The sequence below is a fragment of the Macrotis lagotis genome, chromosome 6 (genome assembly GCF_037893015.1).
Source record: "Macrotis lagotis isolate mMagLag1 chromosome 6, bilby.v1.9.chrom.fasta, whole genome shotgun sequence".
Taxonomy (NCBI): Eukaryota; Metazoa; Chordata; class Mammalia; order Peramelemorphia; family Peramelidae; genus Macrotis; species Macrotis lagotis.
In genome coordinates this window covers 10,621,797-10,645,909 of record NC_133663.1, presented here as the reverse complement: position 1 = coordinate 10,645,909, position 24,113 = coordinate 10,621,797, and the positions used below count along the sequence as shown (strand labels likewise).

At 47.1% G+C, this 24,113-nt stretch overlaps 1 protein-coding gene across 5 annotated transcripts in view; it reads right to left on the bottom strand.

Annotated features, from left to right (window-relative positions):
* The window catches only part of HDLBP (high density lipoprotein binding protein), a 77,513-nt gene that overhangs the window by 6,000 nt on the left and 47,400 nt on the right, over window positions 1-24,113 (bottom strand). For all 5 annotated transcript variants that reach the window (XM_074190700.1, XM_074190697.1, XM_074190701.1 and 2 more), the window contains 18 exons: window positions 23,809-23,921; window positions 23,031-23,188; window positions 22,337-22,552; window positions 20,575-20,781; window positions 17,603-17,818; window positions 17,105-17,311; window positions 16,895-17,002; window positions 15,635-15,739; window positions 13,579-13,657; window positions 12,083-12,222; window positions 11,094-11,198; window positions 10,792-10,905; window positions 9,806-9,892; window positions 9,545-9,676; window positions 8,751-8,969; window positions 7,567-7,788; window positions 6,946-7,164; window positions 3,517-3,655 (listed from right to left, as the gene is read on the bottom strand). In XM_074190700.1, the coding sequence (XP_074046801.1) occupies window positions 3,517-3,655; window positions 6,946-7,164; window positions 7,567-7,788; window positions 8,751-8,969; window positions 9,545-9,676; window positions 9,806-9,892; window positions 10,792-10,905; window positions 11,094-11,198; window positions 12,083-12,222; window positions 13,579-13,657; window positions 15,635-15,739; window positions 16,895-17,002; window positions 17,105-17,311; window positions 17,603-17,818; window positions 20,575-20,781; window positions 22,337-22,552; window positions 23,031-23,188; window positions 23,809-23,884 (2,749 nt within the window). In that variant the 5' untranslated portion in view covers window positions 23,885-23,921. The remainder of the gene's footprint in view (window positions 1-3,516; window positions 3,656-6,945; window positions 7,165-7,566; window positions 7,789-8,750; window positions 8,970-9,544; window positions 9,677-9,805; window positions 9,893-10,791; window positions 10,906-11,093; window positions 11,199-12,082; window positions 12,223-13,578; window positions 13,658-15,634; window positions 15,740-16,894; window positions 17,003-17,104; window positions 17,312-17,602; window positions 17,819-20,574; window positions 20,782-22,336; window positions 22,553-23,030; window positions 23,189-23,808; window positions 23,922-24,113) is intronic.

Here is a 24,113-nt window from a genome sequence, read left to right as displayed (position 1 = left end):
CCTCTGGGTACCAACCAAGTACATGGACCCCTCTCTCCCTCTACTGGTCAGTCAACAGGAGTTAAGTGCTAAGCACTTGAGAAGCGCTACCACCCTGGGGAGTAGGGGCTGTTATCATCTTCGTTTGACACATGAAAAAACTGAGGCAGAGGTAAAGTGACTTGCCGAAGGTGTCAAGAGCCAGTAAGTATCTAAGGCAGGGTTTGAAATTGTATCCACTCAGTTCCCGTGTCTTGGCAAGTAGACTCTCAAATATTTCATACTGTCTGAAGTTATTTTAAATGCAATTTCTCTTTCTAGCTCTTCCTGCTGAATTCTGTTGATAACATACAAAGACGTGGATGATTTAGGCTAAGGTTATTTTACATCCTGTAAGTCTAGCTTAAAATAATTAGGTTTTTAGCTGACTCCTCAGTGTTCTCTTAGCAAATAATCATCTGCAGAAATGAGTTGTTGCCTCTCTATCTAAATGTATTCCCTTATTTTGGGGGTTCTGTTCTTATAGTCAGCTAAAGCTTGCACAGTACTGGCTGCTAAGAGGATCAGGGCCTCCCTTGCTTCATCCTCAATCTTCCTGGAATGGCTTTAAGCTTGTCTCATTGACATGCCATGTTTGCACCTGATTACAGATACTACTTATCAAGAAAGGGTCATTCATTCCTAAGCCATCTTGTGTTTTTAAGAGAAATGGCTGTTTCATTTCATCAAAAGCTTTTTTCTTTTTTGGTTTTTGCAAGGTAATGGGGTCAAGTGACTTGCCCAAGGCCACACAGCTAGGTCATTATTAAGTGTCTGAGGCTGGATTTGAACTCAGGTCCTCCTGACTCCTAAGCTGGTGCTCTATCCACTGCGCCACCTAGCTGCCCCATAAAAGCTTTTTCTGCATCTACTGAAAGACTCACATGCTGATTTTTTATTATTATAGTTAACTATCTTTCAACTTTTTCTAAGCCCTATAAAATCCTGGCAAAATCCAGCCTGGTAGTAGGCACATGAATGGAGATATATTGATATCATCTTCTTGCTAACATCTTACTTAAAATTTTTGCATCAATATTATGGAAATTTGTTTAAAAAGTTCTCTCAGTTTTGACTCTTGCCTATTTGTGTCACCAAAGAAAAAGACCTCTTCTTTATCAATTATTTCAAACAGTTTGTACAGGACTGGAATTATCCTTTAAATGTCTCTGGTGGATCCTGGAATTATCTTACTCTCTGTGATCTGGGCAAGTCACCTAACCCCATTTGCCTCAGTTTCCTCATCTGTAAAATGAGTTGGGGAAGAAAATAGCAAACCACTCCAGTTTCTTTGCCAAGAAAACCCCAAGTAGAGTCATGAGGAACTGGGCATTGCTAGAATGAACAGAAGAACTTGCTGAGAAATTCACTTGGTTCTAAGATTTTTTTCCTTTGGGAAAGAAAGGGGCATTTATGGCTTGTTCAATTTCTTTTCCTATAATGGGCTCATTTAATATTATGTTTCCTATTCTGTTAATCTAGGCAAAATCATTTCAAATGGCCCTAGGCAGGAAAGGACCTCAAGCAAGGATCCTGGGAGTGAGAGGACACTGACCTTCAGCATCCCTGGGGCCAGCTCACTAAGGCTTCTGTGGCTTCCTCTTACCTCCAGGATCAGACAGAAAATCCTCTGGTATTTGAAGCAACAGAATCTTACTAGATTTGACCTTAAGGCCTCCTGACATAAACATTTCTGACACTCTGAAACACATTCACTGCTAACAGCATCTTCCCATTTAGTGAAGAGTCAAGAGGACCCCAAGATTGCCAGATCAAGTTCCTGGGGAAGTAGGAAGGTCAGAGTATGCATACTCAAGGGACCAAGGAGTACTCAAGTTTGGCTGAAGCTCCGCTCATGTCACAAGAAATGGCACATGTCAAGAAAGGGCAAGTCAAGTCCCTGGGAAGAACCCAGGCCACAGAGTCAGCCCCTGAAGACCAGAGGCAGGCTGTACTCAAGTCAAATGATGGGCTCTAAGAGAAGGAGACTGTTTATTTCAAATCATATGGTGAATAGATGGAAGAAGAAAAAGTCCTACCCAAGAGGCCAGGGGTAATGGTCTAAGACAATCGGAATAAAGTGGGAGGGGGAAAAGACGACCCATGAGAGATGCTGCTGTACCAGGATCCACAGAGTTTGGGCCAGAGGAGAGAGGAGAGGAGGTGTCGACAAGACACCTGTGCCAAGATACGACCGGCATCCTGGTCATCCCTGAAGTGAAGAAGAGGACCTGATGAAACCTGTGGTTTTGGCCACAATCTGTTGAAGGTGAACCACAAGCTGGAGGAACGCAGTTGGAAACAGAAGTCTAGAGCTTGGAAGAGAGGGCGAGGTTCAGAGAGAGAAATCAGGGAGTCGAGGGGGATAAAGACCAAAGGCTTCAGTTTGGTCCCTCAAAGGTCACCAGGGTGATGCATGACAGAAAAGAGTTAAGAGAACAAACGGCTGAAGCAGCATCATTGTCTTGCAGAAAACGCAGGAGAAGCCAGCACTGGAGAGAAAGGGTTGGAAAGGACTTTCTTAATGCACTCTTGGGGGTCTGAGCTGGGCCTGAGGAGCCAGCATATTGGCACTCCATCTGATTCAGCAATACCATCCCAGCTCACCAGGAGGAAAAATGGACATCTCCCTACCAAAGGACCAGAAAAGTATCTTCATCTCCCACCTGTATCTCCAAGTTGGAGCACCCCTTGTTCTGAGGATGCTTCAATCCACAGTCCATGGAGCATTGGCTAAGGTAAGGACATCCCAGCAGGCATTTCATCCCATTATTCACCAAGGACGAACACTTGTAGAATCGTATACACAAAACCACTCTGAGTTGGTCTACCCAAATCCCCAAGAAATTGTCACAAGTGGGAGAGACTAGAGGGAAAAGCCCAAAATGTACCAATTGCTGGACTCACTTTAGCCCAGGTGGAAATGTGAAAACTGTTCTCTTGAGACCTTGCCCACACATAAGCTCCACAGACACCTGTGCCAGTCAAGCCTGCCAACTTGGAGAAGATCTAGTTCCTTAGCTTTCACAGCATCTCCCCTTAGAGCCCCTTTCCCAGGAGACAAGAAGACAAGTCAGATGGATCATCCAGGAGAAGAGATTTCTCTTTGATGAAGAGTGAACAGCAGCACAGCTGCAGGCCAAACAAGCCCAGCTCTGCCCAACCCCTCTTTGAAAGAGGGACTCTGGGTTGAGAGGTTAGCTGTGAGCTGGAAGCAATGTCTACCACATAGGCTGTGGCACGACTCTGCAAAACCAGTCTCTCGGGGCCTGCAGGAAGACAAGAACACCTGGACCAGGTAGCTAGCTCAGGTCAGTAAAGACACTTAGGACACTAAGCATCGAGAACCATGAACATCTTCCCCACCACAGATTGGGGACCACTACGTGCTCTAACCATCAAGTATTTCTATGGCAGTATTATCAGCAGAATCATCAGGAAAATGAACAAGCCCCCCCCCACCTTTAGTCTGGCTTACACACACAGCCCCACACACACCTGGGTTCTCCTCCCTGTCAGGAAACTTAATCTGGACACCGTAGTCACGAGTGATCTGCTGGATTCGGGAACCTTTGGGGCCCATGATGGAGCGATGATACTTCTGGGGGATGGCGCACTCCATGGTCACTTGGGCCTCCTTCATGGCCATGGCAGGGGACACAAAACATCAAGAACAAGTGGTTAAATGCTAGAGAGGAAGGTCAAAGTACATGTTAGCTAAAAAAACAAAATGAGACATTTGGACAGGGCTGTCCACTGTGACATTTTCCATGAAATAAACAAACAGGCCCGGGAGCTGTCCCATGAAGGAGCCCACGCACTCTTGGGCCCATGATTGGACCCTCCAAGGGCTGCCCCATTTTTAGAAGATAGGGATCACATTGCTTTGGACTGCTTGGCAAGTTCCAAACCCTTCTCATGGAAAGAGAATCAGTTCTTAGAGATGAGAGCCAGGTGATAATCTAACCGTTCTCAGTCAACTCTGAAGGTAAGCTGAGGCTGGGCCGGCAGGGGACAGCCAATGCCAGCAACTTCCCACTACCATCAGAAGCAGGCATCCTTGTCTCCTGCTGCTGCCCAGTGTCGGCTGACTAGAAGGCAACCTCTTCCACCTACAGTCCTAGCTGCAATCCATACAATCCGGCCAGGCCACTGGGACCGAACCAGTGGTCATGGTGTAGGCTAGGTCCTTGCTCAAGAAGAAAAGAGGGTGACTGTCTACTCCTGAAGGCTCTCCTCACCATCCCTTTGAGTCTGAGTCTCCCTTCCCTGCCCACCCCTGCCCACTCCGTCATACCCACCCATCTCAGCCCCAGCCCAGGCCCTGTCTGATGCTCTCTCCCTTCCCAGGCTCTGTAGGCTCTGGTCTCTTTAGCCAACGGCTCTTCACGACCGACTTCTTCCTTGTCCAAGTCTTCCAATCACTGGACAATACTATATCCTTGGCCACCACTCTTTGCAGTCCTGGAACACTTCCTCTTGTCTCTTTGGACATCCGGAGCCAGAAGGGAGAGCAGACCAGTTTCTTGTTCCCAGGCCCTCCCCTTGCATTCAGAAGCCTCTCCTTTCCTGAAGGTCATTCTGGGTGACTTATCTCCAAAGATCCCAGGTTCTCCCTCCTTCCTCAAGTAGTTCAATGTCCCCACCTCAAACTTGAGGACTCCAGTGGACAAGCTGAAGGCTCTTCAAATACTCATTTCTCACATTATCAATCTGCTCCACCACAGACAGAGATGGGTCAGATCCTGCCCATCTGGCACCCTTGGACCCCACCTCCACAACTCCCAACTCAGAAATTTGGCCCACCACCACCTTGTCCTTGAAGCCCTCCTGAGTCTATCCTCTGTCCTCCCTGCAGAGTCTGTCCATCACCTCTGGCCTTCCCGGACCAGTCCTAGCTCTAACTTCCTTCCCTCTGTTCAAAATCTGGGCCCTTGAGCTCCCCAGGTAAAGATTGCTCTTTCCTCAATCCTTGAATACCGTTCTTCTCACTACCTCAAGTCTGGAGGACTCCTAGCACCGGCCTGCTCCACCATTAAAGCCCTGAGGACAGACACCAAGTCAAAAGAATGAATCTCCCAGTGGGGTGACCCAAGTGCAATGGAGCCCTCTCTGCACCATTTTCTTCCATCTATCAGCACTCTTAGGCGGCTTCACTAAACATTTTTCACTGGGTTTAGTTTTGCTTTTCATTGAATAGGCATTTACTTTTTGTTCCCTCTCAATTAAAAAAACAACCAAAAAGGCTCGGAACACACTGTAAATTTCTCTCCAATCATTCCCTTTGTTATTTCCACTGGGGTCCTCTCCCATCATTGGTTTGGCTACTCCCCAACTGAGGGACAACCCCCCCCATCTCCAGTTCTTTGTCATCACTGAAGGAGCTGCTCTAATGATTTTGCACACACAAGTCCTCTTTCTTTGATCTCTTTTGGGGGAAGTAACAGGCTAGCAGTGACAACAGAGGGAAGGTGTGCACCACTGAGGAACCTGGGGAGCAGTTCCAAACTGCTTTGTCGAATGCCTGGGCCAAATCTTGTCTTCCACAAGAGTGTCTTAATGGGCCAAGCTAGAACCTCAGAGCAGCTCAATGACGTATCAGTGATTTGGTGTATCTTTAAATGGCAAGAAAGATCAAGAATTTCTTCCTCTGAAAACTATTATTCATATCCCATTCCCATTCTCTTCAAGGGGATTTCCTCAGAAACTGGAATCAAGTCTTTACAGAGCTTAGAAATGAAAGCTTTTTCAGAGATTGTCCCAAACTTGCCCTTCAGAGATACAACCTCTTCTCTCAAGGGCCTCCTTTCCCTGTTCGGTCACTTCGGCCCAATCACTCCTCACCTGCTCTTGACCCCTTTTCCCTGCAGCCGTCCCCCTTCCCTGGGCTCCACAACCCAGATGCTCTGCGCTCACCAGTTCCCCGGCAGTAATGGCACCACTGCTATCCCACCCATGCTCATGCACCCAAGTGGCCCAGAGCCCTGTCCCACACCTCCCCCGCCTTACACTCTCTATGGGATCTCATCGGTTCCTAGCTCTATGCAGCAGATCCCCAAACCTCCCTATTGACCCCTTATTCCTAAGCTCAAGGCCTCCATAACCAACTAGAGGTACTTTGAACTTCCCAACCTCAACAGTCTTTCCTGCCAACCTATTCCTCTTTGACACCTCCTACCATTCTTTCAATCTCTCAGGTTCACAATTTTGGTCGTTCTTCCTGACCTGCGATTCCTCCACAGTCCCCATTTTTCCTTTGTCCTCTCTCACACCAGGGTCACCCTGGTTTTTGGCTTTGCTGCTCTACAATAGCCCCCTGACAGTTGCTCCCCTCTACATTGCATCTTCCACCACAGGTACTAGGATGGCTCTGCCAACCAATGTCTGTGACTGGCATCCACAGTGCTCCAGAGTCACTTCCACACGCACCCATGCAGTTTGGTTTCTGTTCCTGTCTCCAGTCTCCAGTCTGTCCCCCTTCTGGGGGGGGGGGGGGAGGGGCACTCTCCTTGCTTGGCTGGACCTTGGGGAGAGCACTAAGCTACACTGAGGGCTCAGGCCAAGGACAGTCTAACACATCCCCCCACTTCTTAGACACATCAACTGAACTGGTATCAGCAATCTCCCAAGATGCTTCTGACCTATTGATAAATTAGGCCTCTAAAGTCAATCTTTTTTTATGTTTTTTAGGCATACATGAGAAATGTCAATAAATGCTACTTTCAGGTCAACACCCCCAGGACCAGAAAAGGTCAGAAGCAGATCCATCCAGGAGTGAAGGATCAAGAATCTGAAAGTGCCATTCCATCATGACCCCACAGAAACACTGCCCACATGGACAAATCCCAACATCTGACCAAAACCTCACATGTGACCCTACTGAGGTAAAACACAAGCCAGCCTCTACCCCCTCCAAAGAGTACCCACCAAGTCCTCAATGATCTCCTGGATGCGCTTCTTGGCTGCCTCCACACAATCTTTGGCTCCTTTGAGGGTAACTTTATCGCTCTGGGTACCAGAACGAGGGAAGCTAACCATCACTCCACCATACTCCTCAGCAATCTCCCGTAAGACCTGGCCTCTTCGGATGACAAAATGGCGATGATGCCGAGGGTCCACCAACATGCAGTCTTCTACCACATTATCCTACAGAAAAGAGGAAGATGGGAAAAGGAAGGCTAAATACTGAATCCTGGTGCTTGAAATCCATGAAAAACTGCTTCTAAATCCCATTTACTTTCAAATTCATGTCAAACAAATCAAGGTCTATCAGGGCATATGATGCTATCTCAAATGGAAAGCATGTAAGAAGGTGGTTTGCAAACTTTCAAGAGCTACAAATGCACATTATTGTTCCATGGGCCTAATGAGGAAATGAAAGACCAGGTTAGAACTAAAGGTCTAAAGAAGTGATCACTCACAGGAGGATAAGCAAGACAACCTAAGTTAAAGGGACATGAACTGTCCCAGAGTCCACCACCATAGGGATGCGTGGGCAGCCCCATAGCTCACAGGCCAAAGGACCCCACAGGGAGGTCAGAGGCTTACCAGGTTTTTGATGAGAATCTCCAGCTCCTTCTGAGCCTCTCGGACAGCCTCCTCCGTCCCAATGATCGTGATCAGTTCCTGGTCCTTGTCTTCAGACGTGGGGAAAATGATTCGGGCCCCGGTGTTGTCGCGCACCTTGCGGATGTTCCCGCCCCCCTTGCCAATCAGGAATTTGTGATACTCTGGTTTGGCACGGAGATCCACAGTGTAACTCTTGGTTTGCTGCCAAACACAATTCCCACACATCCTGTTAGATGTGCCCATCCCCCAGGAGCAAACAAGGGCCACGGCTTGGTCTCCCATCATTAACCTGACTGAGGGTCAATCTGCTTCAGCCTTCACCTGCAGAATGGGTCTAACACTTTTTCATTTGTCCTGCTAATTCCTAATGACAAAAGCCCCATGTTTCACCTACCCAAGCATACTAATAGCAGTGAAATGCCAAGTTCTGAGGGGACAGCAGGGCCAGCACTGGCCACACTCTGCCAGGGTCTAGCTCCTGCTCTACACTGATGCTTCAGAACCAGGCAAGGTCCTGGACAGTGACAAAGGCAAAGACCCAGGAAGCCCTGACTTTGCTTTGAGCAGTGCCTGAGAGAAGCCAAAAAGAATGAGTCCTCAATCATAATCTCCTCACTTATGATAAAAGTTTCAAGACAAAGGCCAAAGGCCAAAGGTCACTGCCACCAGCCTGGGATACTGGTCTACAACCCTGAGGAGCACGGTGCTCTGGAACTCAAAAGAACGGGGAAACAGGCCAACTCCACAAGAATTTTATTCAGGATACTAGGAGCCTGAGAGAAGTGGAATGACTTGACTAAGGTCCTATAAAAAAGAGCAGCCCTTTGAAGGTGTCGCAGAGATCACAACTACATGCTGGATTAAGTATTAAAGGTCTTAACTCATAAAAGGCCCCTATAGGCCCAACCAGAACCTGTCCTGCCAGCCCCCAGCTCAAACACTTTAGAATCCCATGAGATGTTCCTTCCCCACTCCCAACTGCCAGCACTCTTGGACCCTCATATCTCAGATCACTACCAAAAGATTAAGTGACCACAACCTGCCATGCAAGCAGAGACAGAGAGAAGCAGACATGCCAAGAAAGGTGGTCAGGTGGGTCAGCAAGGCAAGGTCTGGGGGAGAAGGGCCTCATTTCCCAGTGATGCCTTCTCCTGCCCACTCACCTTCTCTTCTGCCAGGTGTAATAGTTGTCTTTTGGCTTTTTCAACATCTGGGGCTGGGCCCCTGATGACAACGGTGTCAATGCCCGAGCCTTCGGTGGGAAAGTGAATGTGCACCCCTCCACACTCTTCCATGATGGACCGGATTAAGCGGCCTTTGGTGCCAATGAGGGAGTTATGAAGCTTGGATGGAATGGACACTTCCACTTCTGTAATGTTGGCCTAAGTACAAAAAAAAGCCGGAAAATGGTTAGCTTTTCAGGCAAAGTGCTGGGCCTGGCCCGTAGGCCTGAAATCAAGGGGCTGAGGCTCTTCAAGTCATTTTATGGCCTGAAGAAAATGCTGAGAGATAAGCTCATTTACTTTCTTGGAGAGGAAGGAATGGCTGTTTACTGCAGTAAGAGAGGGAGATTATGAAGTGGTGGCAGAAATCTAGGTCCGATTCCCTACCACTTCACTCATTTTGGGCCAGTCTGGGGCCATGCTAGGGAATTGTGTGAACACATGCAGAGAGGGGTGGGCTTCACCCAGGTCAATTCTTTTGACATAATCATATATCTTTGTAACATTTTGGTTTTAAAACTCCCAACAAAAATTTATAGCAAGAAAAATATTCCCAATTAAAACCAAACAGACATTAAAACAATTAAATACTGTTTACACAAACAATCCGATCTATAAAAGTCTAAAACGACTCCCAAGCCCTTTCCATGCTATGGAACTGGTACCATGCTCTGTCCAAGAGCAGGGCAGAGCTTTGCCCCGGGCTCCCAATACAACCACATCTCTTCCCTTACCAGGTCTTTCTGAATGGAAAGGATCCGGCTTCGAGCAACTTCACAATTGGCTCGCTTGCCTGTGATGATAATGGTCTCCGAGTTACTATTTTCTGCTGGCAAATCAATCTTGGTGTTGCTTTCTTCACGGATCTACAAAGGAAGAGACTGGCATCAAAATCAAAGGCTGCTGGGGGTGGGGGAAGTTTTCACTCTGCTTCACTCCCCTCCCTAAGACCTGGTCCAGGCCCAAGCAGAGCAAGGGCAGTAGTGCTTCATCACCTTTTTGATGTTTGCACCTCCTTTCCCAATGATGTTCTTGTGGAACTGTTTGAAGATTGGAACAGCAATGGAATAACTATTTTCAACCTAAAAAACAAAAAGATGAAATTATTAGTAACCACAACAGTGAGGACACCTTCCTAAAACATCTGTGAATTAATCTCTGCTTTTCAGAATCTATGATCTGAAGAGGGGAGACTGGAGGAGAGCTGGCTATCACTAATGACCATCAGTCAGAAACCCAGACAGCCCCAAGAACCTAGTCCTTCACGGGGTGAAGTGATACAAGTCCCAGATGGGATCAGAAGATACTCTTGACTGAAGAGCTGTGTGGCACTAGTCACTGGCCATTCCCTTTCCCACCTTGGAGAGTTCTTGGCAGAAAACCTCTCAGCTCAACCGCATTCAACACAATCTACTTAAGAAAGCCCTCCAGTCTCTCTCTGCCTCCAACTCTACTTGAAAGTCAGTTCTCAAGAAGGCAGACAAAAGGGGGATTTGACAGTTGTATAAAATAAAAAGGAATGGGTGTTGAGGGGAAATAGCTATCCATGGGTATGGATCAAGGAAAGACTACTGCCCAAGGCTATTCCTTGTGTGGTGGAGAAGTGGGGGAAAAAAATGGGAATCCCAAACCCTCAAACTCCTTATCACCAACACTATCCATCCATCACCTCAGCAACAGAAGCAGGGTCATTATCACATCACCCCCACAGAAGCAAAGTGGCATCAATGTGAACATTCTTGGTTCCCTAACTGGTCCAAGTATACAATGACTAAGAAAAAGGAACTTAAAGCATAGACACCACTCAATTACTAAGACACCCAGAAGTAAAGCAAGGGGGGGAGATGATTCCACAAAATCCAACCCCAAAGAGCCAATGCAAACTCTCTGGTTTATAATGTCCCATAATATTTGCGAGTTTCAGAGCAGCCCTCCCCCAGCACCATTCCTGGGTGAAAAAAAAGACAGAAACCAGGCTTACCAGATCTGCCACCATCTTCTGCATATATTTTGTACACTTTTCCACCTCATTCTTGGGGCCTCTGAGTTGTACGATATCACTTTTTTGGGCTGGGTCTGGAAAATTGATGATAACCTAAAAGAAATAATCACAAGCTGGCTTGGTAGGGAGGTCCATGGGGGCCACAAAGCAGGGCAAAGGGTTTCTTTCATTCCCGCCCCATGCCCAGGGGACCATTCATAAAGAGGCTTCCTCTCTAATGAGGGAAAAGGCAACAGGGTTGGAAGACTTCCCGGCATTAAAGATGCCCCATGAAATCTCACCTCTGGGAATTTATCACGAATTTCACGGATTCTTTCACCTTTCTGCCCAATGATTGTTCGATGAAATCTCTGCTCAATGATTAAGTCCTTGGTACGTTCATTTTCCTAGAAACACAAATCTTATTTAAAGTCCCAAGGGGATTAAGGGTCTTCAGAGACAAGCCACCACTGACTCTTTAAATCCCACAGAAGAACCAAAACTCAACTGGGTAAACGCATGCCCCAGTCGTTCAGTTCATATTCTGGAAGCAATGTGGAGAAAGCTGGAAGATCAGTCCCTGAGGTTGCAGGGGAAGGGAGGTGGCTTAGGGACACCTATGGATTCACCTTCCTCATCCAGGGGGAGACTCTGGGTACCCCATGGCAGAAGAGGATTACTCCTCTATATCTTGACCCCCCAGCAGAACAAGAAGGAAGAGAGCTAGATGAGAACAGACCCATCACCCAAGGCAGTCCAGAACTGCAGCCCTTGACCAGATTCTGCACCAGCTGACCAGAAGTCTCCCAGGCCACCTACATGGCTGCTCAACTGAGCTTTTTAAAAGGTCATCATATATGTATGTTCTCTTTCTCTCCCTTCCCAAAGACTTCCCCTTTCCTCAACAGGTCTCCCTTGTAACAAAACACAGGCAAGGGCACATAAAACCCCTCTAACCTACATATTTCCAAATGGAGGCTTTGTTTAGGACTTCTAGTCCATTACCTCTCTTTCAGGTTTTACAAAAAATTTTATAAAAGATCCCCAAGGTCATGTTTCTGGAAGAGAAGCTCTAGGAAGGATACAAGAAGCATTCGTCTCTCAGAAGGTTCTCCTTTCAGAAGGAGCCTTTCCTTAAGGGTTTTAATGACTCCCCACAGCCCCCTTCTAGTGGGCCTAATCCATGCACAACTCTTAAGTCTGGGGAGGGCTCCTTCAGGGAGGGACCAGGCTTCACCCAGAAGTGGGGTTAGCGAGTCCCACAATAGTACCCCAAAAAATTCAGGCTCACCATACGGGATGCAAGTTCCAGCAGCTCTTTCTTGGCCTGTTGGACGCCCTGAGGGTCCCCCTCGATGCGGATCAAGTTGCTTTTATCATTATCAGGAGGGATTCTCACAGAGACCTTGTACTGATCTTTGATTCTATTTACTGCAGGGCAAACAAACCATAGACACCATTGCTCAATTACGAGGACCCCCCAGAAGTAAAACAAGGGGGGAGACAATTCCACCAAACCCAACCCCAAAGAGGCAATGCAGTCAAGTGTCTGTTCTCTTCTGCAAGTAAATAAATGCCCAGGGCAAACATGAACTTTTGAGATCCACTTAAACCACCTATTGCAAAAAGGGAGTGATTCGATTTCTCACAAGTGTGTGTGTGTGTGTGTGTGTGTGTGTGTGTGTGTGTGTGTGGTGAGAGACAAGATTTCAATAATGAATTGCAACCCCGCCCCCCACATTAAACAGGTCTCCAGACCTAGTTTGTTCTTACCATTGTCCTTTCACTGATTATAGCAACTGAGATCTTCACTCAGGGTGGCTTACACTTGTTACACTGGGTGAAGATCTCATCTTTTAAGAACAGCCAGATGACAAAGGTGACTGAGCAAAGAGCCCCCCCCGCCCTTACTGGAGGATGGCAACCATAGTCAACAGTTGGCATGGTGCTCCTGGGCTTGGGGAGTCCATCTGGGAGAAGAAAGCTTCTTCACAGAACCAACACCAGAATAAACCCAAGTGCCCACCATCTAGGTCCTTTGTAGCTCCCTACTCTGGGTCCCTCTGCTTTGCCCCCTTAGGGCATTCCAAATAGTGATGGTGCAAGAAGTAACACAATCATCCACATGTTTGAGCACACCAGACATATACTTGCCATCAATTGACCATACCCCAAAATATGAGAACAGGGGACAAGATCCTTCTACATGAGTGTTCCTGGGTTCCATGAACTTGTTTGACTTGTATTTTCCTAATTGCATTAAGAAATAATGGCTTTCCTTTGCAATCCTATCAACTTTATTTTACTGAGCAAAATCCACAAGTATCCCCAGACTGACTAACCAAATGGTCCAGGACACAAAAGGGGTAGGAACCTCCTGACCTAGAAAACAAGTGTCTCATTCCTCACACAGGGAAGCAGTGTTTCCTTCAATTAAAGTTACAACGGTCAAAATTCCAGAGGAACCAGGAACCCAGACAAGAAAAAAGAGCTTGCACCCCACATCGGCTGGCTGTCAAGACAGGAGAGTTTGAGGGGCTTTCCCATTGTCTCAAGGTGGAATATCCAGATAAAAACCGAGGAGAACTCAGACGTGTCACAATCCATGCCAGATTCCTGCCACCTACCCAGGAGATTACAAAAAGTGGGTAGCTCACCATTCTCCTGGCTCTCCTCACAGCTCCTTAAAGAGAAGTCACTTCTGAGAGACCCTGAGAAAGCTCACACCACGTCACTATGGCTTAAAGGAAACCCAGAGAAAGAGAAACCAGAGTTTATCAGACTCACTGTTGGCACCATTCTTTCCAATCAGATGTCTGTGAAACTTGTGGTCAATATTGATTTCAACGTAATCCATCCGGTTAATCTGTGGGGGAAAGCAGCCATAATCAGACCTCACAGGACAGCAAAGAGGGACCCGAATTCAGGGCCCAACCAAAGTCAGTCTCCATACCCTTCCTGCCCAATCCTGGACCCTCTGAGTCATGGCAAGGGGAGAAGGGGAATGGGAGAGGTAAAACGGGTTAAATTTTCTGACATAAAAGAGTTGCAAAGGAGCTTTTACAATGGAGGGGAAGATGGGGTACATGAACCTTATGCTCTTGAGAACTGGCTCAAAGAGGGAATAATGTGCACACTCAATGGAGTATAGAAATCTATCTAACCCTAAGGAGAAGTAGAAGAGGAAGAGGGGAGGGGAAGGTAAAAGTCAGAAGCCAAATACTTTTGAGGACAAAGTGAGAGAGAGAGAGGAAAAAATTTATAGCAGGTTTTTCTGATAAAGACCTCATTTCTCAAATACAGAGAGAACAAAGTCAAATTTATAGAAATAAGAGCCAGTTCCCAATTGATAAATGGTCAAAGGATACGAATAGGCAATTTTCAGACAAAAGAAAGCAGTCTAAAGCCAGGAAAAAATGCTATAAATCGCCATTGATTGGAGAAATGCAAACTAAACCCAATTCTGAGGTACCCCACCCTTCACCTATCAGATTGGCAAATATAACAGAAAAGGGAAACAACCAATGTTGGATGGAATGTGGAAAAATTGAGACATTAATTGAACTGGTATCCTGATTCAACCTTTCTGAAGAGTAATTTGGAACTATGCTCAAAGGACTTTAAATCCACAAATATTTTTTCATCAAGCAATACTTCTTTTAGGCCTGTATCTTAAAGAGATCAAGAGCAAAAAAGGAAAAGGATCTAAACACACAAAAATCCATTTTATTGCAGCTCTCTTAGAAGTGGCAAAAAAAACTGGAAACTGAGGAGATGCTCATCTTTTGGGGAATGGCTTAACAAGTTGTTAAGATTGAGATGGAATGATATTGTGCAAGAAATGATAAAAACACTCTCAGAAAAACCTGGAAAGATTTAGATGACCTGATGCAAAGTAAAATGAGCAGAATCAGGAGAATGTTATATGAAGTAACAGCAAAACTATACGATGATTAATTGTAAATGACTTAGCTCTTCTCAGCAATAATCAAGACAATTCTGAAATCAAAAAAATGCTACCCTCCTTCAGGAAAACAAAAGTCAATAGTCTAAATGCAAATGCAGATCAAAGAAGACTGCTTTATTAAGGGTGGTTTTGGGGTGCATGACTGCAAATGTATAATCTATATCAAACTACTTGCCTTTTCAATGGGGGGGAATTTGGAGCTCAAAATTTTTTTATTTATTAAAAACTGTTGGGGGCGTGGCACAGTGGATAGAGCACCGACCCTGGAGCCAGGAGGACCTGAGTTCAAATCCAGTCTCAGACACTTAATTCTTATGTGTGTGATCTTGAGCAAGTCACTTAACCCCATTTGCCTTGCAAAACTCAAAAGAACTGGATTTAAGTTGCCAAAAGGACAGTTTTGGCTTGCTAGTAAGGAAATTCATCCAAAAGTAGCAAGTAGGGGACCTTTATAAATCCTGGAAGGGTCTTTATGGAGCAAAGGCTGGGTGACCATTAGTTGGAAATGTGGTACAAGGAGCTACTCAGGAGGCACTGAAATGTTCCTGGGGATTCCATGAGCAGAGACACCCCACTATCAGGAGAGAGGAGTAAAGGACAGGAGAAAAGAGTCAAAGGCAGCAGAACTGAGATGGGCACCACATAGGTGGTGGAGTGTGTCATTTATATGATGTCATTATATGAGAATTCATTTGTCCCTACTCAAAGCAAAGCCCCCATCCAAGAGTTTGGGTTGGGTGATTGATTAAATAAAAAGGCACTATCCAACCCAATCACTTGGTTTCAAGGAAAGGTCAACAGAGTCTGAAACTCTCCTCTCTTCTCTGCCATTACCAAGATGCCCTCGGGTTCCAGACACACTACCAGGAGACATACCAGGTCCTTGACCATGGCCTCGATTTGTTCTTGAGCCACCTTCACATCCTCGGTGGGTCCTTCCAGTGTGATCTTATCCTCTCCTTCAGTAAATTCTATGTGAACCTGCAACCCCCAGAAAGAGGAAAGCCAGTGCCAACTCTGCAATATCCACCCAAACCAACACAGCTCCCACCCTCAAACTTTCATTACAATATTATCAAATAGCAAAAGTGGTGGCTCCCAGAGGACCACAGATGTGTGATCAAGGATGAAATGCTTCTGAGCACCTATTCCAAATGTTCTCATTTTGAGTAAGACTTCTGAACATCAGATTTCCCCCCCCACTTGAGACAACAAACATGAATGACAGTGTGTCACTCGTTTTTCCAGATAAAAACATGAAGGGGGAAGGGTCCATTTGAACAGTCATTCTCTCATTTGCCTTCCTGGCACTTATCAGAGGAGCAGAACTGGGAGGAACAGTGGGACATTCACTGCCACTGCCTACTCCTCAGGGCTTTGAGGAGGCCAATCCTCTCAGAGGATGCTCAGAAGGGCAGGGACCCTCACTGGGATCTGTCGAGAGCATTTAGAGCAAACACCAGGTAAAGTTGAGTGACAGCTCTTAGCTTGCCTAGAAACTGCTTCATCACAGCATGAGAAACGAGGCTAAGAAGCCCCATACCCCTTAAACACTGAGCATCAAATAGGGACCCAAGCTGTGAAACACAGACATCATCCTCTGGGATAGGCTCAATTCCAAGCGGGCCTACAAGTGCCCCCTCTGAACGTGCCCAGTCTGTGTGGACATGGGGGGAGAGGGGCTGTTTACCCCAGCTCCTCACCCATATCAAGTTAACAGAGACCTCATCAAATCTCCCAGCAGCTTCCTTGGAGCTCATGGGACAGGTCTTCAAGGAAACCAAGCTCCTGCAGCCCCTCCCAAAGTCATTAGGCTTCTTCCACACCTTGGCCAACCCACAAAAAGCCACCAGCACAGGGCAAGAGTGTGCCAAGCACAAGGCAGGCAATTTTCACCAGGAGGTCTGGATGAGGCCTGGCCCTGGGCTCTAACTGAAGAAAGGCAGGAACACACTGCGTGACAGGCCACCAGGGTGGTTCTCAGGACACTATGAGGGAGGCAATGCTCCTCCAGGGTCTGGCCTTGCCTTCACAGCAGATGAGGCAATGTTTGTCAGAGGGCGATGCCCCCAGGGCTTAAGTGGATGTCCCTCTTCCCTCGAGGGAATGCCTGGAGAAATAAACTCCTGTCCCTACCTTTGGCATCTGCTGAGTGATTTTGGCCAAGTTCTGCCCTTTCTTGCCGATGATGAAACGGTGAAGCCAAGATGGAGCAGAGACAGAGGAGACAGTGAAACTGTTGGCCTGATGAGAAAGAAAGAGTCAACTTGTCAAGTGTGAGCTCCCAGCCCAGGGATGGGGGGGGGGGGGGGGGGGAAGGGAATGCCTTGGACTGCGCAGGCTCACCTTGGCGTAGACTTCAGTGAGTGCTTGCCCTAACTTCTCGGGTTCGCCACGTAGGATCACAGTCTCCGAGCTGCTATCTGTGGGTGGGATCTCGACCGACACTCCAGTTCTTTCCAGAATCTCCTGCAGGGAGTTGCCCTTGGGTCCGATGACGTACTTGTGCTGAGACTTCTTCACCTCCACTGCAATGGTGGTAGTCTTCTTCTTCTGAAAAGAGACAAGTGGAGCAGCTGGGAGTCAGGGGAGTGGAGGCAGGGCACCAACTGAGTGAGAGAGACAGACAGACAGAGAGGGGAGGGAGGGGGGAGAGAGACAGAGAGGCTTCACTTCCTAAAATGCATGCTATCGTCCCCCACCCAAAGCTGGCCCTTTAACACACTGAGGAGACAAGGACTTTGTGAAGCAAACTGACACAAATTCATATTGGGGGCCAGGGCTGGAGACTGGGAGACTGGCTCAGGAGCCCTCCACCCCTCGGTCTGTGCCATCTCACCCCACCTTCTCCTCGTATATCTTCTTGATGCGGGCCACAGCCTGTGCCAGCTGCTCCTTTTCTCCAGTGAAGACAATCTCAGTGCGGTTCACACTGGGTGGCGGGATGTTGATGCGTGTACCCGTCTCCTGCATGATCTCGCCCACCAGCTTGTTGTAGGGCCCCGCAATGAAAGGGTGGAAGACCTTCTCCACATCGAGCCTCTCCACTGCACGCTTGTCCTGTGGAGAACACCACGGGTGAGGTAGCTGGACATATGCACACTCCTGACAGATATGTCCACAGGCTCCCACAAGCAAACTACATTTACACAAACTCACAAAATACCCCCCATACTCGTGTACAGATGCTTGTGCAAACACACGTGTGCACACAGACACACGAACACTCTCACAGGCATACAATTTCACACACACAGAGACACTCTCACACCCACAGACCCACACACACTCTCACTCGAAGCCCCGACCCTTGGCAGCCAGGAGCACCCTCAGCTCTGCCTACAGTGCGCAGGCCAACCCAACCCCACAGCCAGTGCCTCCTCCCTCAGACTCTGGGAGGTTGCTGGGGCCACTGCAGGACGTGTGTCCAGGCCTCCACTTTGTCACCCCCAGGCTGAGGCTGCAGCGTTCCTGCCATCCACCTGGGGCACAGACCTGGGCAGGTGGACCAGTATGGACAAAGGGAAAGCATACCATGGTGAGGGAAAGTCAGAAAAGCCACAGGAGAAAATAAGGGGGAAAAGACAGAAATGGGCAGATTCCAGGAAGAAGAAAAGGACCTGAACATAAGCAAATAAAGAGGGAAAACATTCAGAGCCAAAGGACGCATGGTCTCCAGATCCAGTGAACAGAACAAAGGACAAACACCCAACACTCCAGCCAGAGGACTATGGGGGACCCACTGGTCCTGACTGGTATCAAAAGAGAAATGATCACAATGAGATCAGAAGTTGGGCCTGCACAGCAAATATTATGGGGAACCCCCCCCCAAAAAAATTAAAAAATGGTCTCTGCCAGAGCAAGTCTGAAGGAACAACAGAGAGCACAATGACAATTTAAGAAAAAGAGAAGCAAAAATCAAGATGATTCAAAGAAAACTTGCTCTTTATCCAATTGAGACCAATGGAGACAACCATCCAAGGGAGCAGAAGAACACTATGGGAAATAACAAAGCAGAAAATGAAATACCAAATGGAAAGAATTCAGACTCCCTCCAGGAAAAAAAAAAAAATCAAACCAACCCAAGTTGCAAACTCCAATTCATACAGGGTTTCAATTCATTAATTCAATTCAGAAACAATGATTTCTACAAGTCATAAGAAAAAGACCTCCCCTGTCCAAAGCAATGGAATCCGAGCAACACCCTACCTATCTGAACTTAACTCTGTAACTGAAAAAAATAGGCTCTCAATTGCTGAGGTGATCAAAACAATCTCAGAATGAAAACCACACCTGAAGAGATTATTTCTTAGCCTCTTTAAAGGCCCAGAGATGAAGGACTGCAGTGGCGACCAAAAGAGACCAGGAAGGGGCTTCTTTCCTAAATGAGCACAAGGAGCTAGTGGGAGAAGGCTTGTAGAGGGGTAAAGTAGAGAGATGGGACTCTACTACAAATGGGGGGGTGGGGGGGCAGGGGTGTTGCATGCAGGGAAGAGGGGAGGGTGGCAGGTGCCTGGGCCAAACCAAAGGGTAGCAATGAGGGGACAGTGTTCTCTGTGGTCTCAGAAGGCAAAGAGTCTACAAATGAGTGGGGGAGGGGAAGGAATAGGCCTTACTATGGAGGTGGGAGGGGACTACACTCAAGAATGCTGCTCTAGGTAAAGAGTTATGTTCTGTGAGGGGAGATGGGGACCTTGGGCAGGCTACATGGGGGGATTTGATGCTTGATCCAGCAGCATCAAAGCCAAGACCATCAGTCCTACCTCGGGAAGGGAGAATTGGGGGGGAAGGGGAGAACAGAGGTCTTGAGTGGTCACCTTCAGAGAGTGAAGCACAGTGGAAAGGAGAAGCTCCACAAAACAGTGGAGGCACAATCTGCCTAGAGGGGAGAGCCCAGAACAGACACTCCCAAAGTTCCGAATTTATACCGAGTCAATAAAGATACAGGATCATGAGCTAGAAGATGAGGGCCTAGAGTAGACAGAGAAAACAGATAATGAAGAGAGAAAAGCATTCTTTAGAAAGGGGTGTAAAAAAAGAAATTTAGCCAATTGAAAGAAAGAAGGGAGAATCTACTTAAATTAGAAGGAAAAAAAAGACAGGAAGAATTAATCAATTAGATAAAAGTAGGAAAGGGAAAGAACTCTAAAGGGAAAAGGATAACAAATGGGCAGAAAGGATCGGCAATAAGGAGGAGAGAATCAGTGGCCGCTTTAAAGATTTTAAGCTAATATAACTGAAGAAACAAACTTTATAGCAGAAGACAGAAAACAATTACATCTTGGGGAAAAAAAACCCACAAGATTCTCTATAGACTAAAGAGGAAAATATAAATCTAACTCTCATCACTTTAAATGTGAACGAATTGAACAATCCAACAAAATAAAAAAATTTAAAACTGAGTAACAAAACAAACCTCCTAAATCTGAGAATTATGAGAAAAACAATGAAGACACAAAGATATGCACAAAATAAAACTCTGAGTATATGCATTAAGCAAGAATCACCAATATGCTGTCTGACCAAAAAAAAAAAAAAAATAGGGAAAAACAAGGAAACTCTATCATGGTAAAAGGAACCATTGACAACAAATCAGTATCAGAAATAAACTTGTGATGTTTCAAATTCATAAAGAAAATGTTAATTGAGCTACAAAAAGCCAGACAGTAAATGACAGTGCCGGGAAGTGCCGGGAAGTGCCAGGAGCTTCACCATCTCTCAGTTTTGGACATACCTAAGAGCTTAAACTTCCCAACAGCCACCTCTCTCACTCTCATGATAAGAGTGATCCCTGCCATCAGCACCCCCTCTCTTACCTGCTCAGCTGAGATCAACAGGACTTCGTGGCGGGCTTTCTCGATGCCCTCCTTGGTGCCAGTGATCTTGATCTGGTTGCTGGGATCTTCTGGGCGAGGAATCTGGATCTTGGTTGCAGTCTTGAGCTCTAAGTCCTGCAGTTTCTCACCATTCTTGCCAATGACAAAGCGATGATGTTCTTTGGGAATGGCCACCGTTGCTGAAGCCTGCAGTCCAGGCAAAGAAAGGTGTAAAGGACACGTCGGGATGTTCTATTCCATAGACACACAGCTCAGCCATGAAACATTGCATTTCACCAACACAAAGGGCAAAAACCATCCCTTCTGAAAATGGGTAGCTATCAAGTCACTCCATCAGTGCCCAGACAATTCACATTAGCAGACACAAAGGCCAGTGTGGGTCGAACCCTTAGTCAGAACTGGCATAAGGTGCGGCTTTCAAAAGAAAACTCTCTGCCCTAGGGTTGGACGCCGCCCCAAAGGAGAAGCACTCCTGCCTAAGGGAGACTGGTGAGCAACACTACATGGTCCTCAGATACAAAAGATCACAGACCCAGAGCTGGGTGACAAACCCAAATGTGAAAGGCCACATGCTACAAAGCAACAAATCTTTCACAATTTAGACAGAAGAGATGATCCAATAGACCAAAAAGAATTTTTCTTAAATGGCATTTTTAAACAATCTGCTGCCAGAAACTAAAACAGTGCAGGTTATTTGAGAAGAGAAACTCAGCAGTCAACTGGGAGAAAGACAGGCAGACTCCCCAAGAAAGCTCAACATCCAACACATTCAGAGGTCTTGACGTTGACAGTGTCACCAAGTACCCCCAAAGGCCATCCCCAGGAAACCAGGCCCACTCGTCCATCAGTTCCAGGGCCCTCTCCAACAGGAGAGTGCCATTCAGTCCTTGGGGAGCATCCATTCACAGACAATACCCAAAGAGGCTGCAAATTCTTCAGACTCGTCATCTCTAAAGGTGCAGGAACATCTATGACTCGTCTGTTGCCAGTTATTTTGTCTTCTGGGGATTAGTCAGTGACCACTTGGCAGATTATGTCATTACTCTTTTCAGAAGTGACTTCTTTTGAGAACTGATCATGTCTGAATACTTGCCAAAGAAGCACGTGAAGATTGCTCCAAATCAATAATATGAGAAATGCAAATCAAAACAACTTGGTGCTTTTAATGTCACAAGCAGCAAATGGTCGATAAAGACAAACAAGGAAAATAGCCCACGCTGAAGGGACGTCAATCAAGAAGACAGTCCCACAACCCTTACGGCTGCATCTGTGAATAGTCAACTTGGAATGAGGGGAGCCAAGAGAGGAAACTGTTCCAACCCTGTGACCTAACCGCCCTGGGCTGGGCATCTGCCACCGAGGTCAGTGACAGAGAGGACATTACCCAGACCAGAAGGCAACGGTCCATTACAGGTCCAAGGACATGAGACACATGCTTTCAATATGGAGTGTGGGGTTACAGGTAGGGAATGTGACCCACTCTCCAAAGGTGGGACCCCTGAAGTAAGCCACTGGCTGGGATTTAATTAAAGCGAAAACTTCAGGATAACATAAAGCAAAAGAACAAAAGGATAACAAGGAGTGAATGTTCCCTGCTCCAGCCCCTGCCATCCCTGGGGGAGTTCTGCTTCCTACTGACACCCCTCTCCCCGCAGGAGGGGAGCTCTCAATGCCCTTCGGGCCTTTCACTGCCTCTTGCCCCAGGCACTCCAAGAACAAGGCCAAGAGAATTTGGACTGACCTGAGTCTGCAGCCTTGCCACGATGTCCTTACGAGCCTTCATGACTGCTTCCAGCTTCCCAGAGACCATGATGGAGAGGCCTTGGTCTTTGGCGAGGGACAACTCCAGGTGAGCACCGGTCCTCTGCATGATCTCAAGGCAGATCTTGGCTTGTTCCCCTTCCCCAAACTGGTTCATGTCCTTATACTTCCTCTCCTCCAGGGGCACGTGGAACACCTGCTCAAGACCAACAGATAGCAGTTCCTGGTCACCTGCAAGAGAGCCTGGACCCAAGCTGAGAAGAGGGCTCGAGCACTCTTCTGGACCTCAACTGACTAGACTACGGAAGCATCTGCAGAGCCTCGACATCAACAAAGTTCAGCCCAGGGGTAAATGATATTTCTGTCAAGCCAATCACTGCCGATGCCGTTCCAGAATTCAGAGTTGTGAGCTCCCATCACCTCAGATCACTGGCTAGCTTAGGGAGGGGCCTCAAGTCAGAGAATTCTGATCCCTGCCTACTCTGCTTTGGGATCCAGAGGCCCTCCTTGGCCACTTATGCTAGACTCTTCAGCCTCTTCCCTAAGGTGCTCTGATTCCCATCCACCCAAACACACCCTTCCTTTGATGCTCTCTACAGCTCAAAAGCTCTTCCCATTTCCAGGTACAATCCCTTAAATCACTCATTTCCCGTGGACCCAGCCTGGGTGATCACCTGAGTGATGATGGAGGCTTTAATGGGTCGGATCTTGTTGCCCCAGGCCCCAGCAGGCTCCTGAGCTGCCTCCAAACAAGCAGACTTCTCAGGAAGTGGAGGGAAGGCATCTTTATAAGTTGGAGGGTCGCTTTCATCTTCCGAATTTAAAGCAGCAACTGTAGAAAGACAAAAAACTTACAGGATCATTCTAAATATAGACTGAAAAAAATAGAAACCCCCAAACAAAGGGCAGAAAATGAGTAAACCCATCAGTTTCCATTCACTCTCATTCTGGCTTCTTTCCTCCCTTCATTTATATCAAGGCCTCTTCAAACACTCAGTTCAATAAACCTCACTTAATAAGAAAGATTCTCCAATCATCCTCAAACACGGGCCACATGACGGGAGGCTTGAAGATGCACAGACCTGCCCCCCTTTCCTAAGCCTAGCCGAGACAGCTCAAGGTCAAGGACTGGGCCTTGAGCCTGCATAATACTTCCATCCTCTCTATGGTCATCTTGAAACCGGGCCTCATTTGTCAAAGAAAACAGTGAACAGACAATCAAACCCCACACACAGTTGGCACAAATGGTTTATGAAGTGGGGTTCAGTAATCTTGAGTTTAGTATTCGAAAGGTCGACTGGCTATCTCAGCGCAGGGCAGATTCGACAAGGCCACCTCATCGATATACCTGATATCCAGGGACTCTCAAGGAACAGGCAACCAGGTTTTCTAGCACATTGAGGCCAGAAAACTGTGGATGCAATGGATGTCAGAGATCTTGCGGGGGACTACCTTTAATCTGCTGCTGGGCCAGCCCACTGCGGTGCTCAGCAAAGCTCTCCTGGGTCAAAACTGCAACAGAGCTCATTGTCGACGTCCCACCTATACACAATCCGGGTATGCCACTAAAGGGGGCAGGGAGAAACAAGGAAGGAGAAGTCAAGTTATCTGGATACTTCTCAGATTAATTTGAAACACTGAGATTCATCTAGACTCCCAACTGTTGCCCCCCCTGCCCCAAGCCTCAGTGTTATCCCAGGACTGGCATAATGTCCCATTCTGTAGCCTGTTGGAGAGGACTGGCCCAGATGAGCTTC